We start from the raw sequence: 17,413 nt of genomic DNA, 5'->3' as shown, positions 1-17,413 counted from the left end.
GTCCGTCCATCACGCTTGCCTGGCGCCTTAGAGCTACCGCTGTGCAGTGGCCTTTTCTAGGCTGAGAGGTTTCTTTGTTCAGGGCTGCTGGCATGGGGAGGGAGAGGGGGTGTTGATGACACCCCCACGGGTGTGTGGCCAACCACAAACCCATCTCCCAGCAACACGCCAAGGAGCACCAGGGGGCTGGAGACGACCAATGGGCTGGGGAGGGGCAGGAGCCCAGCTGACTGGAAGCCCAGCAGAGCGGCCTTTATGGACACTGGTGGGGAGGGAAGTGTGGACTAGCGGTTAAGGCACAGCCGGGTCACTCAGGGTGCCTGGGTTCTAGTCTCGGCTTGTGGGCGAGTCACTTTCCCTTCCCTGAGCGTCCCCGTCTGTCACATGGGCCGGCAAGCCTTCCCCTGTGTGCAGCTGTCTGGGAAGCGCTTGGAGATCCTTGGGGCTAAGGGCTCTGAGGCAGCATGGTCTTTCACATGGAGGCCTCTATTGCTCCCACCTGGAATGGACAGGAACCTCTCATGGTAGGGGGGTGGGGGGGGGCGATCTTTCCAGGCTGCCTTTATGGGCCCAGTGCTGGTGTTTGCTGCAGTGTGCTGGGGAGGGGCTGTCTTAGCCAGTGGGCACCTTAGTGAACAGGCCAAGGCCCCTCAGACATGGCATCACTGCGGCTGCCTGTCCCATGGCCCCTCACACAGCGCTTCCTAATTAGTGCCAATTACCCTGAGGAGTTGTCATTCCCCCCCCTTCCCCCCATGCCTCCCTTAATTATCTGGCATGGGAATAGGGCAGGCAGATGGTTCCCACTTTGTGCAGTTCCCTGGAGCAAGTGACCACAACAATTCCCTCCCCCCCCCCCCCCACTGCAGGACAGTGCCCCATTGTTCAGCCCCCCATCTCCTGCATCCAGCTGAGATTCCCAGCCTGGAGCGGGTTAAGCGGGCTGGAGCTGATGTGTGACTGGGCTCCTAATCGCGCCTCTGGCCCCGAAGGGGTTAACCCAGCCAAGCTGGGAGGGAGGCAGGACAGGAGATAAATCCATGTTAATTACCGAGTGGGACTAATTACTATTGATGGTTCATTGGCAAAAATGAATTGGCAAAACATAGTTGCCTGGCGCAAGCCAGACAGACACATGGACTGCTGCTCTAGACGTATTCCAACTCCTCAGTCCCGAAATCGTGCCCCAACTCTCTTGTGCTCTGGCTGCCCCTTGCGTGTGGCTTTGGGACAGCCTGGTCCCTCTGGCTTGGGAATCCCCCAGCCAGCCTCAGGGTATTTTGGTTTCCCTGCAATTGGCCCAGCCTCAGCCCTGACTTTCTCTTCCTCACGGTTTCTTCAGCTGCTCCCGAGTTCCCAAGGTTGGAGCAAAGATTCAGCCAGGGTGAAATTCCCCTCGGCAACTGGGGATGGGCCCCACGTACCGCTAGGCCCCATGTAACGCCCAGCTCTGCCCGGGGGGACCCTGCGTGGGTGAGAGCTGCGTCTCTGGGTAGCTGGGTGGCTAATGCAGGCAAATGGGGAATGGAGCTTTACATGGACCCTTTGTTGTGGGATCGCTTTGACAGTCCTCACGGTAACAAGCACTGGGCTGGCGCAGGCCAGATGCTAGAATTGTTCTGGCCCAGCATGGCCAGGAACCGTTCCTGTGTCCAGTTCTAGGCTGTGCCAGCCTCACCCACTGCTCGGGGGTGTCGGGTGCCCTCACACCGGAGGGTGGAGGCTGTTCCAGCCCCTTTCTGTGGGACCTGGCTGTTTCAGCCACACAGGTCATTAGCCCTGGCAGCCATCATTAGCTGGCAGCCATCCTGGCTGGGGGAGCTTGTCTGGTTTTCACTCCTCTGGCTCTGAATCTTGGCCAGGCTCCCAGCTTTCACTGCCAGGATCCTCCCTGCTCATTCCACCCGTTGTGCCTTTTCCAGTGGTGGGCGCAGTGAAGGTGTCGGTGGGCGCTGCCAGCATCCAGGTGGCGAGGGGTGGGAACACACTTCTGCCTTGCAACTTCCACACCACGGCCTCTCTGAGTCGCCTCAACATCATCTGGACGGTCACCCCGCGGGTGGAGCCAGACCGCCCCCAGCAGGTTCGTGGAGCGTGGCCCTTTTCATTCCATTGCGGGAGGGCGGTTAGCTTTGGTATAGTCAGGGATCAAGGCCCCAGTCAGGGATCGGGGCCCTAGGATGTTGCACACTGTCCCTGCCCAGAAAGCTCACAGCCTAGGATGGTGGCCAGACAAAACTGGTGGGAGAAAGCAATGGAAGAGAGGGGGCATGAAAGCCATGGGCCGGGGGGGGGGGGGCGGAAGCAGGGGAGATCAATATACAAGGTCAAATGAACTTGAGATGCCCAGTAAACAGCAATCCCAGTTCACCAGCTGCTGTCAAATGGCAGAGTTTTGCAGGCATCGCAGGAGAGAGGAGCTGTTGTGAGTGCGCTGTGCAATTTCTCAAAACTGGGGCACCATTAACCTGTGGAACTCCTTGCTGCAGGATACTAGTGAGGCTAACAGTTTCGCAAGGTGTTGACACACAGGAATAATAGCAGCAGCTGCAGGCACACTGTCTGGATAGAACAACGAGGCAGATTTCAGGGTGGAGCTCGCTAAGGAGTCATGGGGGAGTTCTGCTCCCCTCCCCTGCTCTGCCCTGCCCCCATGGGGTACTGCTGCATAGCTGCTTAGGAGCATTATATGGAGAGGGCAATGAGCCACCTGCCCCTCTCTCATACTGTAGATCACAGCCTGGCCTCGCCTTTCAGGCCACTAACCTAAAGAGTAACTTTAAAAGCAGCCCCCTCTCCCCGTCATGAGGGGGAAGGCAGTGCTGGGGCAAAGGTGCTGCCTGGCAGCACCACCCTAGGATGCGTCCTTGAACAGACCCCAGTTGGGCTTCCCCCCCAAGGGCCGTGCCTGTTCCTCTGCAGTAGGCCCAGCCCTGCTCCTGCTGACACTGGGCTTGACACTAGCCCCTCCGGGTATAAGAACATACAAACGGCCACTCTGGGTCAGACCAATGGTCCGGCTAGCCCGGTATCCTGTGTTCTGACAGTGGCTACTGCCAGGTGCTTCAGAGGGAATGAACAGAACAGGGCACTTATCGAGTGAGCCCCAGAGCATGGGGTTGTGTCCCTGACCATCTTGGCTAATAGCCATCGATTGACCTAGCCCAGCTAGTTGGTGGCAGCAGTGGGATTTGACGTAGGCACTCCTAGCTCCCAGCCTAATGCTTTGTCCACTGGCCCACACTGCCTCTGCGAGTGCAATGGAAGTGCCCTGTGCTCAATGAGGGAAGCAAGGGGAGATGTCTCTGGCTCATGACTGGGTTCTTCCCTCCCTTCCCCTCCACCCCAGGTCCTGGCCTATGAGCAGGGAGAGGTGGTGGAGAGTCTGTCCCAGTACACGGGCCGCGTGGGCTTCGCCTTCCCGCCCGCTCAGAGTGCCACCATCTTCCTCAATGAGACGCGCAGCTCGGACAGCGGGACGTACCAGTGCAGCGTCATGAACCCACCCGACAGGGACACGCCCAACATCGGGGTCATCCAGCTCACCGTGCTTGGTACGTCCCGCCCTCATGGGGAAGAAGCCCCGCCCCCCCCCAGCATGCCTGCCTTTACACTGTCTATTGGGTGCTTGTCTGAATATGTCCGTGTGTGTGTGTCCAAGTGCATGCAGGTCTTGGGGTGTATCCGTCTGTCTCTGTGTGTAGCTCTTGGTGTGTGTGTCTGAGTGTGTATGTGTATGAGTCTTGGGGGTGTGGTTGTGTGAGTGGGTCTGCCTGAGTGTGTGCAGATCTTGGTATGTGTCTATCTGTATGTCTGTGCAGCAGGGGTGGCCCTAGACTAGCTGCCAGCAACTGGCGCCCCCAAACCCCAAGGGGAGATCCAGGCTGAGGTTTTTGGTAAACTGGGAAACATTTTGCTCCTTTTTTCCTTTTAATGTTTTTTAAGCATTTTTTTTTTTAAACAGAGGCTTAATTATTCGGTTTGTCCGTCTGTCCGTCTGTCTGACTAATGTTTCTGAGATCAGATAAAATAGAGACACGAAATTTTCAGAATAGATTTGTATACAGCAGCTAGATGATATTTAAGTCTGATTTCAAATAAAAATGCATTAAAAATGTTAATTTATTATTACAAATCCAAAATCATCCATTACGCTATCCTGCTTTAACTGCCATTACCACCACATCCAATATAGAAAGAAATAAGAAAATATTTACAATAAAAACACTCTGTGCTCTTAAAACATGACTTTTCTTGCTTTAAGTTTTGAAAATTCAGTCACTCGTTCTTTTAGATCCAGTTTTCCCGCTATTTCATGCTCTATTGACATGGTGGCAAGTCCAACAAGTCTCTCTTGCACCATCGTTGAACGCAGAGATGTTTTTATCAATTTTAGCTTTGAAAAGCTACGTTCCCCACTAGCCATGGAAACTGGCAAAGTTAAAAGAATGCGTAGAGCTATAAAAATGTTTGGAAAACTATCTGTGAGTTTATTTTCATAAACAAACTTCAGTACTTCTTTAGGAGTGGAATGTTTCTTAAGTTGTCTTGAGAAAGCCTGAAGCTCACTACACAAATCTGTAGCATCAATGTCTTTTGAATTTTCCTGAGTCAATGCCGACACCAGTTTTATACAAAATTCTCTTATCTGTTTTGCTGTTTTCTTTTGCAAGCTGTGGATATCTTATAGAAAGCCAAATAGTAACTCAAGCTGCTGCATCTGTTGAAATCTTTCGTCATCTGAGTGAATAGCAGTATCAAGGACTGCGAAGTAGAAACTCACTTTGAATCTTTGTTTCGGGTTCTGAATGGGTGTGTCTCGTCTGTCATACCAAAGCTGCTGTTTCTTTTGCCGAATGCAAACTGGCTCTGGTTCAAATTCTGTCGGAATGTCTATTTTTTCAGCAAGCTCGAGAGAATCTACCAGTGTTCTTTTGAACCCTTCATCACTTCTGAATTCCTCCAGAATATTTTTAGTTTGGTGCAGTTTTTGAATAGCAGAATGTATGTTCAAGTTCTTTTCCTGAAGCTGCTTACTAGTGAGGTTAATCTCGAAAAGGATATTATACCACAAAATGAGTGAAGTCACAAATTTGAACTTGAAAAGGCCATTTGCAAGAGCTTCTGCATCTGAACGTGCCGTATTGCCAGATGATCCGGTAAAGGTAGTATCATCAGAAATTTCAATTGGGGCATCATAAATGTTTCCAAGTTCATAGCAAAGAGGCTTCAAAGCATCAACGTGACTCTCCCATCTTGTCTGACTAAGTGGTTTCACAGTTAGAGAATTCACATGGCAAGTCAGAATCTCCCAACGGCATGTTGAGCCTGAGAAAAACACATAAACACGTTGCCTCCAAACAGCATCTAGCAGCATCATTGACAACCAAATTCAGAGAGTGCGCACTGCAAGGAACGAAAAAGGCCCTAGGATTCATTTCCATCATTGTCCTTTGCACACCTTTGTCTTTACCCTTCACATTACTCCCATTATCATAGCCTTGGCCACGTAAGTTTTCAACAGATAATGACATTGTTTCAAGCTCTTGTAGAATAGTTTCAGTCATAAATGCTCCGGTCGTCTCCTTCAGTGGTACGAAACCCAAAAAATGTTCCTTTATGAGCACTTCAACATTATCTTCATCTGCAGACTTTTCCATATCCACAAAACGAATGATCATCGTCATTTGTTCAACATGACTCGCATCTGGTGTACAGTCCAGTATTATTGAAAAGTATTTTGCAGAATGGTCAGCTTCTACAATTTTCTTTTTAATGACATTTGCTAGGATTTGAATCAGTTCATTCTGCTTATTTTTTCCAAAGTAACGAACCGGTGTTTCATGATCAGTTATTTTACGTAGACGCTCCTTCATGACTGGATCAAACAAATTTTAAAAGTTTCCATTACCTGGAATGTATAATTTTTAATTTCTGCCGTGGCCACAGAATGCTAAATTTTGCCCACCGAGAACTCTCACTAAAGCAATCAGACGCGCTAATATTAGTTGCCAATAATCCCCTTTTTCCTTGATCACATGTAAATTTTCTTCATCGATAGTTTTTCCTTTTTTCAATCGTCATTCAAGTTCTTTCCAATTTTGAAAACATTCCAAATGTTCTGTACTTCTTTCACGTGAAGAGAGAATTGAAGATACGGTTTCCAGTCCTTCGAACCATTTTCAGTAAGTGATGTACCAACTGCCTGATTTCTAAACAACTTGCAGAAAAAGCAAAACACAGAGTCCTTCAGCACTGAATATTATAACCAGTTTTGATGAATTTCTTCCCCATTAATGAGTTTCCTCTTGTAATGCTGAGCAGAGAATTTTCTTTTATTTCCATCCTTAGGGAAGGGAAATTCATGAACTTGTTCGGGTCCATGTTCCATGAGAATTTGCCGCACATTGCTATCACCTCTGGGCCATGAAGCTGGGTCCCCATACTGTAACTTGTTTGTAACTTCCTCATCCTTTCTTCCTTCTACTTCATTTACTTCAATTTCTGCATGTCTCTCTGAAGGTGAATGAATTTTCTCCACTTCCATATCAGTCTGATGCTGTGAGCTGCCTTCATCTAGAAGTAAAAAGAAAAGGAGGACTTGTGGCACCTTAGAGACTAACAAATGTATTTGAGCATGAGCATAAGTAAGTTTCCATCATCTTGAGTTTCCAAACTGCTTTTCTGTGGATGTGAGCTACCCTCATCTTCAAGTAATATACCTGCATCTTGATGTTCCAAACTGCTTCCATGCGGATGTGAGCTAACCTCCTCTCCAAGTAAAATTCCTTCATCTGGATGCTGTGAACTGCTTCCATCTTTATCTGGATTACGGAGAAGATATTTCAGGGAGGATCCCTGCTGTTTTGCTTGGTCCTTTTCCTTCTCAGCTTTTCGTTTCTGATACTCAGCTCCTGAGGGTTTTCTTTTTCCTCTTTCTGCCATGGGGCATATGAATATTATTATGTACTGTGCTCCTGACTGCAAGCATTGTAGGGTTAAGGATGGCTGACATACCACATGGCTGACGATTTAAACCACATTGCAGCCATCCCAACACGTCTTTTCACTGCTTAAAGGGTCACTGATTAGTAACACACACTCACTTACCTATTAAACCAGTTAGTTACAGCGTTTATACGAAAACAAAATGACCTTTTTCAACGTTATGAGCCGACACCGGTTGTTTGGAAAGTAATCCCCTTCCTCACGGTTACCCGCTTGGAGTATCACTTTCGTAGTCTATTAAGCTTTAACACTGTTACTTTTCTTTTATGGCCCTTATTTATTACGTGTGAACCAGTTATGACAAAGAAAAGTTCATAATTATCCAGCCTGATAATAACGCTAAGGTTTAATAACGCTTAAAGATACTCACATTTTGGATTTATAATGCTGAAAGACTTTATTCTTTATTCTTTGGCACCAAGAAACACAATTTTCCACAGTATTGGCTCGATTCTTAACCGTCTACCTGCGACGTGTGTTAAAATGACCGTTTGACATGTATCAACTCGCGAGATCTCCGCTCTACATGAATTTCTGGCTATGCGACCTTGAGGTATATTCGAGTTAGGTGTCATAAGCATTGCAGCTCTTGCCACCGGCGGATGTGTTTCACTGTGGCTGAATTACTGCTTAGCAAAATTGTGGAGTGGGTCATCTTGAAAAACAATTCACTAAAATATTATTTATTTTTGCAGTAAATAAAAGATTTGACATATTGTCACGGAGTGTGGGGGAGTCCAGGCCCTGCACCCCTCTTCCTGGGATTCACTGAGACTCTCAGCCAGCCAGTAAAACCGAAGGTTTATTGGACAACAGGAACACAGTCCAAAACAGAGCTTGTGGGGACACCCAGGACCCCTCAGTGAAGTCCTTCTGGGGGAGCAGGGAGCTTAGACCCCAGCCTGGGGTTCCCTGTCTTCCTCCACCCAGCCCCAAACTGAAAACTAAACCCACCCAGCAGGTTCCCTGCTGCAGCCTCCATCCACATTCCCGGGCAGAGGTGTTACCTCCCCCTCCCCCTCCTGGCTCAGGTGACAGGCTCTCAGGTCTCCCGTCCCCAGGGCACATTCCCAGGTCAACACTCCCCCCTCCCTGCTGCGTCACATCGTCACACATATTTATAAATTATCAGAAATGTAGAGAAATAAATTATCATTCCTATTCCCTCCGTACGTGCACAGGAATAGAAATAATGACATCTTCGGTATTTTATTTGTATTTTTTTTCATCTTTTTCATTTTATTTTCTTTTTTTTACTTTTTTCCTCGAACTTGGCGCCCCATTTAACTTGGCATCCTAGGCGACCGCCTAGTTCGCCTATATGGATGGGCCACCCCTGCTGTGTAGATTGGGGGTGTGTATCTGTCTGAGTCTTGTGGTGTGTGTGTCTGAGTGTGTGTGTGTGGGGGGGTTGGAATGTGTGTGTGTCCCAGTGTGGCTGGGAGTGAGTGCTAGTGTGTGTGTGTTTGTGCACCTCTGGCAACAGTGGGTGCATGTGCCTCTGTTTGCGCCTCCGCGTGTGCGCACACATCTGAGCAGCTGTCTGGGTGTGTGTTGTGTGCACACTTTGTTGTGTGCCTCTGTGTTACGATCTGTGTTAGCATGAGATTTAGTGTGACGTGTGCACCTGGGAGGAAGGTGTGTGTGTGAGCACGTAGTGGTGTGTGTGGTGCCTTGGTCTGATTGCTGGGTGTGTGTGTGTGTCTGTACCATGAGGGTGTTGTCTAGGTATTGAGTGTATATATGCATGTGTGTGCCCTGTGCAGTGTGTGTGTGTGTGTGTGTGTGTGTGTGTGTGTAAGAGAGAGAGTGCATGTGCACTGAGTGTGTGCCCTGTGCAGTGTGTGTGTAAGAGAGAGAGTGCATGTGCACTGAGTGTGTGCCCTGTGCAGTGTGTGTAAGAGAGAGAGTGCATGTGCACTGAGTGTGTGTCCTGTGCAGTGTGTGTGTGTAAGAGAGAGAGTGCATGTGCACTGAGTGTGTGTCCTGTGCAGTGTGTGTGTAAGAGAGAGAGTGCATGTGCACTGAGTGTGTGTCCTGTGCAGTGTGTGTGTGTAAGAGAGAGAGTGCATGTGCACTGAGTGTGTGCCCTGTGCAGTGTGTGTGTAAGAGAGAGAGTGCATGTGCACTGAGTGTGTGCCCTGTGCAGTGTGTGTAAGAGAGAGAGTGCATGTGCACTGTGTGTGCCCTGTGCAGTGTGTGTAAGAGAGAGTGCATGTGCACTGAGTGTGCCCTGTGCAGTGTGTGTGTGTTAGAGTGCATGTGCACCGAGCCGTGTGGCTCTTGGTCTCTAGTGGCTCTTGGTTTCTAGCTGGGCCAGCCCATCCCCCAGCTCTCTCACTGAGCGCTCACAACCCCGGGGCTCTCAGCAGGACCGGCTCTAGGCACCAGCAAAGCAAGCATGGCACGTTTCCAGGGGCGGCGTTCCGGCCACCCTTTTGGGGGGGCAGTTGTGCTCTCGGAGCTGCGCCATTTAGACGGGGCGAGGGCGCTGCACCCCTGGCCGCAGCGGGAAGGGGAAGCCCCAGCCCCGGGATGCTGAGCTGCCAGGGCCCCGCCGCTACCTGGGGAGGAGAGGGCAGGTCCTGCCAGGGAGCCGGGGCTGTGCTGCCTTGTGCCACCCCTTATATCGGGGCTTCTCTGTGAGGCCGGGCGGGGGAGGGAGGAAAGCCCCTGCTGGCGCTGGGAGAAGGTGACGTCACTCCCTCCACTTCCCGCGCCGCCTGCGAGCCCCAGGCCCACCTGAGTTTGGGGCGGCAAAACCTAGAGCCGGCCCTGGCTCTCAGTAGCTGCTGTGGGCACTGGGCAGCCCGTGGGCCCTGGAGGGATGGGGGTGGGGGGAGAGACTGTCCTGTCCACAGCAGGTCCCCCTGACAGGGTGCTGGTCTGTGTCCCCGCAGTGCCCCCCTCCAGCCCCGAGTGCTCCAGCGAGGGGAGTGGGGAGGAAGGGGGGGACATCCGCCTGTCCTGTGCTGTGCGGGAAGGCGTGCCTGCCCCCACCTTCAGCTGGGAGAAGATCCCCCCCGACAAGCAGCCCCTGGTGATGAGCTACACAGGTACTGGGAACAGTGTGGTGTGGGGGACGGGTGCAGCATGGAGTGGGGCCTGGGTCTTATTATCAGGGACCCACCCCTGAGCGTGTGAGCCGCACATGTACCTGTGCCATGGGTCGCGTGCCAAAGTGCCTACGTCGTGCACACAGGGCAAAGTGGCGTGCACCGTGTAGCACCTGCCACATGACAGGCAGAGTGTGCCAGATGCCATGTGACGGGCATCCTATGGCAGAAGAAGCCAGTGGGAAGTGGGAGGGGGGTGTCTAGTGGCTGGACCCACAGAGAGGAGAAGAGTCTTGTCCCACCACCGGCTGGGCAGCCGTCCCCTTTAGCCCATGTCCTTGGCCCCGCAAGGAGCTGGGTTCTATCCCCGGCTCCCCAGCTGATGCTCTCTCGTTTGTCCCCTCGCTCTCCGGCTGGCGGGGCAGAGGCACGCCGGGCCCTGCTGACCCTGCAGAACCTGACGGCCGCCACCTCGGGCCTGTACCGCTGCACGGCCTCCAACGCGCTGGGCTCCAGCTCCTGCGCCCTCCAGCTGCGCGTGCGCCTGGGTGAGTCAAGGCCGGCGGAGAGGGGACTGGATCCCACTCATCAAACGCTGGGCACTGATTGGACACTCAGCAGTGCCGGTGCCCAGTTGGAGAGCTTGATCCAAATGAGCCCTCTGATTGGCTACCCGGACACCAAACTGGTCCCAGCTGTGAAGCCAGCCCAAGTGCTCCGGCCATGGCTTGAGGCAGAGCATGTCCTGCTGGAGACAGCTGCCCACAGTACCCCACCCCGTCCCTGGCGTAGGGCCCTTCCCTGGTTCACTAAACCTGGATCAGATCGGAGCAGCTTGCATTTGGGGCTGAAGCTCCAAGAGGGGAGATGCTTGCACCCAAAGCCAGCATCTCTGTGCCTCTAAATCCCTGTGGCTAACGGCCAGGCCTGGTGGGAAAGGATGCGTGGGAAGGTTTCTCTGTTGGAAAGTGCTGATCTGTTGACAGCAAAATGCGTCAATTTTGATTCTATTTCATTCTGGGAAATGAAATGATGCAAATGTGGACACGTCCAAGGCGCTCCAAGTTGGCCCTTTCTGGACGGGAACGTCTCGACTTTTCATTTCGAAGCCACATTCCGTTTCAGGATTTCTTTCCTTGTACAGTAGTAGGGGGGACAGGAAACCTTTTTAAGTAACAAAATTGTTAGGAAACATTTTGATCAACCCAACGGCGTCTTTATTCCGGAATTTTATTGCCTGGGAAATGTTGAAATTGTTCATTTTCGTTCTGCACTGGAAATTTTTTTCCAAACTTGCGGAAAATCCGATTCCCATCCATCTCTGCTGACAAATCCAGCAGTGGGGCCGTCTGCTTTGGCCGGTCCAGCTCCTCTGCACCCCCTGCTACCACGATCCGCCTTCCCTGCCACCTGACCATCTGGGCAGCAATTGGCCGCCGAGCCGCTGGTGACCTCTTGTTGGTGTATTTCAGCCCCGCAGGGCACGCTGGGCATCGCGGCAGGCATCACCATCACCCTGATCATGGGGCTGGTGCTGCTGGCTCTCCTAGCCCTGGTGCTCTGGTTGCACCACCAGAGTGTGCGGAAGTGGCCGGAGGAGGAAGTGGAGGATTCGTACAATGAGATCAGGTGAGCTCAAAGGATGGGTGGGGGGAATGAGGATGAGAGGAGGGGTGAAAAGAAGGAAAGAGGAAAGCAGAGCAAAGCGGGGAGGGGGAGGGGGAGGGGGAGGGGGAGGGGGAGGCGTGAGCTCCACTCCAACAGGGGCACGTAGCTGCTTGATCTCCAGGGGTTCAGAGGTCTTGGAAAAGGGCGGGGGCAATATGGATGCTCTTCGAGAGACAAGGGACTAGACTGAGCCCCGCTACGGCTCCTCTTCAGCACCAGCCGGGTTGGGGGTACTTCCCCTTGCACCTCATCTATTACAATGGCTGCTGTGCACTGCTCCAGAGGTGGCTGCGTTTCAGTGCTGGGTAAAGTGATTCTCGATGTAGGGCCTAAGTCACATTTACACTAGGGCCTCTACACCCCACTCTAGCATCATAAAAAGGCCCCCGTTACCCCGAGTAAATGAGAATTGGGCCCCTAGGGGGACAGTCTCAGAAGAGCTCAGAAACGCGGGGAGCTGAGCTCTTGAAAGTCTGGCTCCACTGTGGTCGTAACATCCTTTAGTGCCGTGCAGGAGGCAGTGGCAATAGGTTCGGGGTGCTGGAGTCGTATCGGCTACCCGGAGGGATCGAAATTCACACGTCAGGCTCCAAAAATCCCGAGATTGTCTGAAAAAAACATGCGCTTTTATAACAAATGTGTGGTTCTTTTCCTCCTGATTCCTGAGCCATTAGAGGGCACATTTCCCGGCTTTTCCTTGAAACCAGCCCTTTTTGTAAAACAAAAGCCCAGAGTGTCCCGACCACAGGACTTCACGGGAAACACCAAAGAGCTGAGAGTCCTTTCCATGCTCAGTCTGTGTATTACCATGGACAGCGAAAAAGAAATCGCACCAGAGCCTCTGTACTGCCCATCCCTGCTGGGAGTGCCTGGGAAAGTCGGTCATCTGGATTTTCATTTAAACAACAGCCTGGCAGCTAGGCAGGAGTCCAGGAAGAAGCCTGCTCTGGGGAGCCAGGACTCCTGGGTTCCCACCGGCTAGTGCAGGGGTTCTTACACTTTTTGGTGGCTTCAGAGTGTGGCCACCAACCCTTGCTGGTGGCTGCTCTGACAAACCGTCTCTCTGTCCCTGCCTCCCACGGCCCTTCATCGAGAGCCGGCCCCGGGGAAGATGAGTCCTAGGCTTTCCATGCCCCAGCCAGATGGGAGCGGGGGAGCTTCCCAGGGGAATGCCCTGGCGACCGAAGGCCGCAGCCGCCTCCGCTGCCAAGGGCTGCCTCCAGCACCGTGCACGCTGGTCCCACCTGTCTCTGGAGGCGCTGCCTGGAGCCCCCAGGAGCTGTGTGGTGCACGGTGCCAGTCCCTGCCATCTGCCCTTGGCAACGGCTCTTCCGGAGCAACCGCTGGGGGCTGCAGGGGAGGGCTTTGCTCCCCGTCAATCTCCACCCATGCTTTGGAGGCTGTCGTGGCTGCAAAAACTTCCACTGGTGGCTGCATTTGAGAAACGCTGAGCTAGTGACTCTGGGCAAGTCAGTTTCCCCACCTTTTGCCTCAGTTTCCCCTTCAGTACAACGGGTGTGACAATCCTGTCCCAGTGGCCTGTCCTGCTATGGAGTGTGTCTGTGAAGGGCTGTGTGCATGCTTGTGAATACACGCACACACAAACACACACACACTGTGATTACACCTCACGGTGGGAGAGCTCCCCAGGTGGAATCTCTGGGGCAAAAGCAGCTTTTAATCCAGTGTTTAAAGTCTTTGCTTCCCCCTTCTGTGGAAGGCTGGCCAGGATCAGCCTGGCTCTGGGATTTCAGTGTGTTGCCTGACTTTGTGCTGAACTGTTTGCAAAGTGGCCTGGCTGAGACATGCGCTAGGGACAGGAAGAGCAAATAACAAACAGGGGTAAAGCAAACGATACAGGCTGGATGCAGGATTCCGGGAGGTGGGGGAGCGTGTCTCCGGCCTGTACCATGCAGGAGGTCAGACGAGATGGTCAGAGTTGGGCCTTCTCTGGCCTTAACATCTATGGCTCAGTTACCTCCCTGCTGCTGTTTGCAGCCTCTGCCCTGTGTTGCCAAGTGAGGCTCATGACATGTGTTTTTCTTAAAGCCCTAGCAGCTGGAGTCCTGTGATTTTTTAGGGGACACTGCTCAGCTTTCATTGGGGCAAAAAAAGTAAATTTCTGGCATGGAGAAAAGCTGGAAAATGTGACCCCGAATGGCTCAAAATCTATGAACAAAACCTGATGCAGATGGTTTAAAAAAAATTCTATTATTATCATTACTTATTAGGTGTATTCCGGTAGCACCTGGGATCCCCAGTCCTAGACCAGGCCCCCTTGGTGTCAGGTGCTGAACAAACACAGAACAAAAATACGGCCCCCTTCCCCAAGGAGCTTCTAATTTGCAGGGAGCAGGGTGGGGTGTTAATTGGGGGCGCTCTCCCCTTGCAAGCAGTGATGACCCCAGTACTGTGCTAGGGGAGCGAGGTTGGGGGGGTACAATGAGTGTGGGGTACAAAGTATAAGCCAAGAGCCAACAGCTGGCGCCCGACAGACCGATGGGGGCATATGACACCGGTCAGCACGCCAGGCCGTCCTCTCTACCCAGCAGCAGGCCAGCCGGGGACAAGTGTTTTGCGGAGGGCTTTGGAGGTGACCGATGAGGGTGCTTTGTGGGTATTTAAAGGGAGCGTCCCCCATGTGAAGCGGGCAGGAGGGGAGCGAGCACAAAGGGGCTTGCTTGAGAAATCTCACCGTTTTGAAGCAGCTGTGATTTTTTTGGGGGGAGAGGGGATGTGATTTTGGCACGTGTGGGGGGTGCCAACGCTGCTGATTCAGGGATCGCTGTGGGAGGTGCTCTGGCTGGTGTGAGCCAGGACTCGGACGGCGTCACGCTGGGGCTGTCTAGCCTTGGCAGCATGACTCTGAAGCAAAGGAGGGGCAAGGTGCTGCACGGGGCGCTGGCCGGTGGCGGGCGATTCTCATCCACGCGCCTCCAGGAGCTTACCCCAGCAAGTCCCTGACTTGCTCCTTGAAAGACGTGATAGAGCTGGGGGAGGGACGTCCAGTGATGAGAGCCTATCCTGGGCCGGGGGTGATGGTCAGTCCAGGTTTGATTAGCAGGGGTCCTAGGGCGGATGGCTTTTAACAGGCCACAGCACTGCACAGCTGTTTAGGCCAGGAAGTGAGGCAGATGTGTCCAGGCCGCTGAAAAGCAGCGGGAATTCGGGCACAGTGCCCCCACTGAACCCCTTACAGCACAGCACCTGCACCCTCAGCACAGCGCCCCCTACTGAGCCCCACCTGCCCCCTGCAGCACAGCACCCCTCACCCTGCCCCCTACAGCACAGCACCCCTACTGCCCCCTGCCCCCCTCCAGTCCCTTGTTTTCCCTTCCCAGTCACTGGGCCCCGCTGGTTATATGCTGCCATCATGCCCAGGGCAGAGGCTGATGCTGCTGTGCACAATGTCTCCCCAGAGTCGACAGCCTCTCACCGAGGCATCTGCTCGTGGCCAAGACCCTCTCCAACGACATCCCCATGGCCAACCAGGCTGCAAAGCCCCTCTGGATCTTCACCAGCTCCACCCCCAACACCACCTACGCTAACTGCCAGCGCGGGCTGGGCGAGGGGAGTCAGGCAGCGCCGCCCAGGGGGCTGCGACAGCCAGCATGGGCAGTGCCCCATGGCAGGAGGAGGAGCAGCAGCAGCCCCTCCGAGGAGTCCCTGCCAGGCAGCCAGTCGGAGGAGCCTGCCTGGCACCCTTCGTGCCACCGACAGCCAGCCCCAGCCAAGCACCCTGGATTCCTGGTCTAGGGGCAGCAGGTCCAATGGGCACAGAAATTGCCGGGGGGGCGGGGGGAGGCGATGCCAGCAGCCAGGTCTCCCTGGGCAGGCACATGCCTTTGTGCACATGCAGCAGCCTTGGGCCAAGCTGCTCCCACCTGCCTGGCTCCAGTGGGTGCTCTGGACAGCCCCACCCTGCCATCAACCCCCCCCCCCCCCCAAGCCAGCCCCGTGTCTCTCGGCACTCAGCCCCCAGGCCCTTTCCCTTGGGCAAAGCCCCCACGCTGGATAGCCCCACTCTGGGGAGGCAGCCGGCCAGCCCCGCAGCCCAGGGGCCAGACAGGTGGCAGCCCTGGAGGCCTCTGCCTAGCACCCAGGTCACATAGAGGCTGGGCAGAGGCAGGATTAGCTTCCCTGTGCTGCCCCCGCACGGCTTCAGGAGCCCCCCCCCAATCTGGCCAGGCAGTGCCCCTCCGCAAAGCCTGCTGCCGATGCCAGATCAGATGGGAGCAGTGACCTCGCCTGGCCTGCACCGTGGCATCTTTGCCTGGCCCCTGGGTCAGTGCCCTGGCCACAGCTCAGCCCCCCAGTCTGCCGAGCAGCACTCCCTACTGCTGAGGGGCCCTGTGGCCAGGCTTGAATGCCCCAAGGCCTGGCGGGCTAGGGAAGGGGACAAGCTGTTTGGGTTCGGAGCATCTCCTGCCTCGGGCTCGCAGTTATTCATGGGTAAAGGCTGGAGATGCTCAGGTGATTCAGGGCTGAACTAAGCCCCTTAGAGGGGACAGATTCTCCCAGGGCCAGGGTCAGCACCACCTGGAAACCTGCCCCTTTGAAGGGGCTCAAGCTGGGCCCCTTACATCACAGGTCATTTCTGAAGATCTTATCCTGAGCACCCCCACTTCCAGTGTAGCCCCCATGCCTGGGCCCTAGGCAGGGGGCAGGAAGCATGAAACCACAGAGGAAGAAAAAGAGAGGTGTCTGCTCATGGGGCAAGGGAGAGAACAGAGGCGGCAGGGGATCCCCAACATTCAGGGGGGTTGAGGGTCTGAAGGATGTTTTTTATTCCCCCCCCCGCCGCAGGGATGAGCCAGGACCGGACACTGGCTACTGTTGCATGCTTGGCTGCTGCCTGGCTCCCATGCGGGGGCTGAGGAGATCTGTCCACACTAAGAGCCCGAGTTTTCCCATAGTTAAAGGGCCCAGCCCACTTCTGGTACCCAAGTCAGCAACACACGGAGCCTGCCTGCACGGCAACTACCCCCCCCCCCCCCGGCGGTTGGGTGGCAGAGACAGGCGCCTCACTGTGCACTGACGCCATCACTCCCCCCGTGCCCCCCCCCCCGGCGTCACAGGCACGGGTAAGGTCCCATCTAACCGTAAACCAGAACTGGGCATTAACCCCACCACAGCAGCAGCAGGCCCCAAGCTTGCCAACCCGTGGGCACATACCCAGAGCCACCAGCTGCCTGCAGGACAGCCCATGGCCCCCAAGGCAGATTCAATAAGCAACATTGAGCCCACTCATCCCCCTCAGAAGGGCTGTGGGAAAGTCACACCTCCAGAACTCCAGTGTAAACGGGCCACTCTGCGCCCTTCCCCTTGGACGCTCAGGGGATTAGCGACTCCACCAATGCTCAGGGGGTCCGGTCCAGCCCAGCCCCCTGGTGTTTTTCATTCTAGCCCCCGCAACCCAAATGTCACCCTTCAAAATAGGGGCTCTTCCCCCTCCCCTCACACTGCATAGCTCATATCCAGCACCCCCTCTTCAGGAGTTATGGGACATCCTCTTGTGAGCCTTTAGGTGGCAGGAGGGAATCAGGGGACCCTGCTAGGGGCAGTTCTGGGGCCTGTGCACTGCAAATTAGTGATCGCAGTGACCCTTCTGTCCCCCCCCCCCCCACACACACACACACAGGTGAGCTGGCCCTGTGTTTCAGTAGCCCAGCCCTGGGGGC

General features: G+C 54.2%; 1 protein-coding gene across 1 annotated transcript; it reads left to right on the top strand.

Moving 5' to 3' along the window:
- The first annotated feature begins 1,524 nt into the window (after positions 1-1,524).
- LOC141977345 (immunoglobulin superfamily member 11-like) lies at positions 1,525-15,488 on the top strand. The gene is made up of 7 exons (XM_074938783.1): positions 1,525-1,576; positions 1,923-2,083; positions 3,350-3,554; positions 9,909-10,076; positions 10,490-10,612; positions 11,537-11,693; positions 15,152-15,488. Exons 1-7 carry the CDS (start codon positions 1,525-1,527, stop codon positions 15,486-15,488), a joined length of 1,203 nt encoding a protein of 400 aa, XP_074794884.1.
- Positions 15,489-17,413: the final 1,925 nt, after the last annotated feature.

Source organism: Natator depressus, chromosome 24 (genome assembly GCF_965152275.1).
Source record: "Natator depressus isolate rNatDep1 chromosome 24, rNatDep2.hap1, whole genome shotgun sequence".
NCBI classification, from domain to species: Eukaryota; Metazoa; Chordata; order Testudines; family Cheloniidae; genus Natator; species Natator depressus.
The sequence above is the reverse complement of the archived record's forward strand: the minus strand, read 5'-3'. Positions and strand labels throughout refer to the sequence as shown.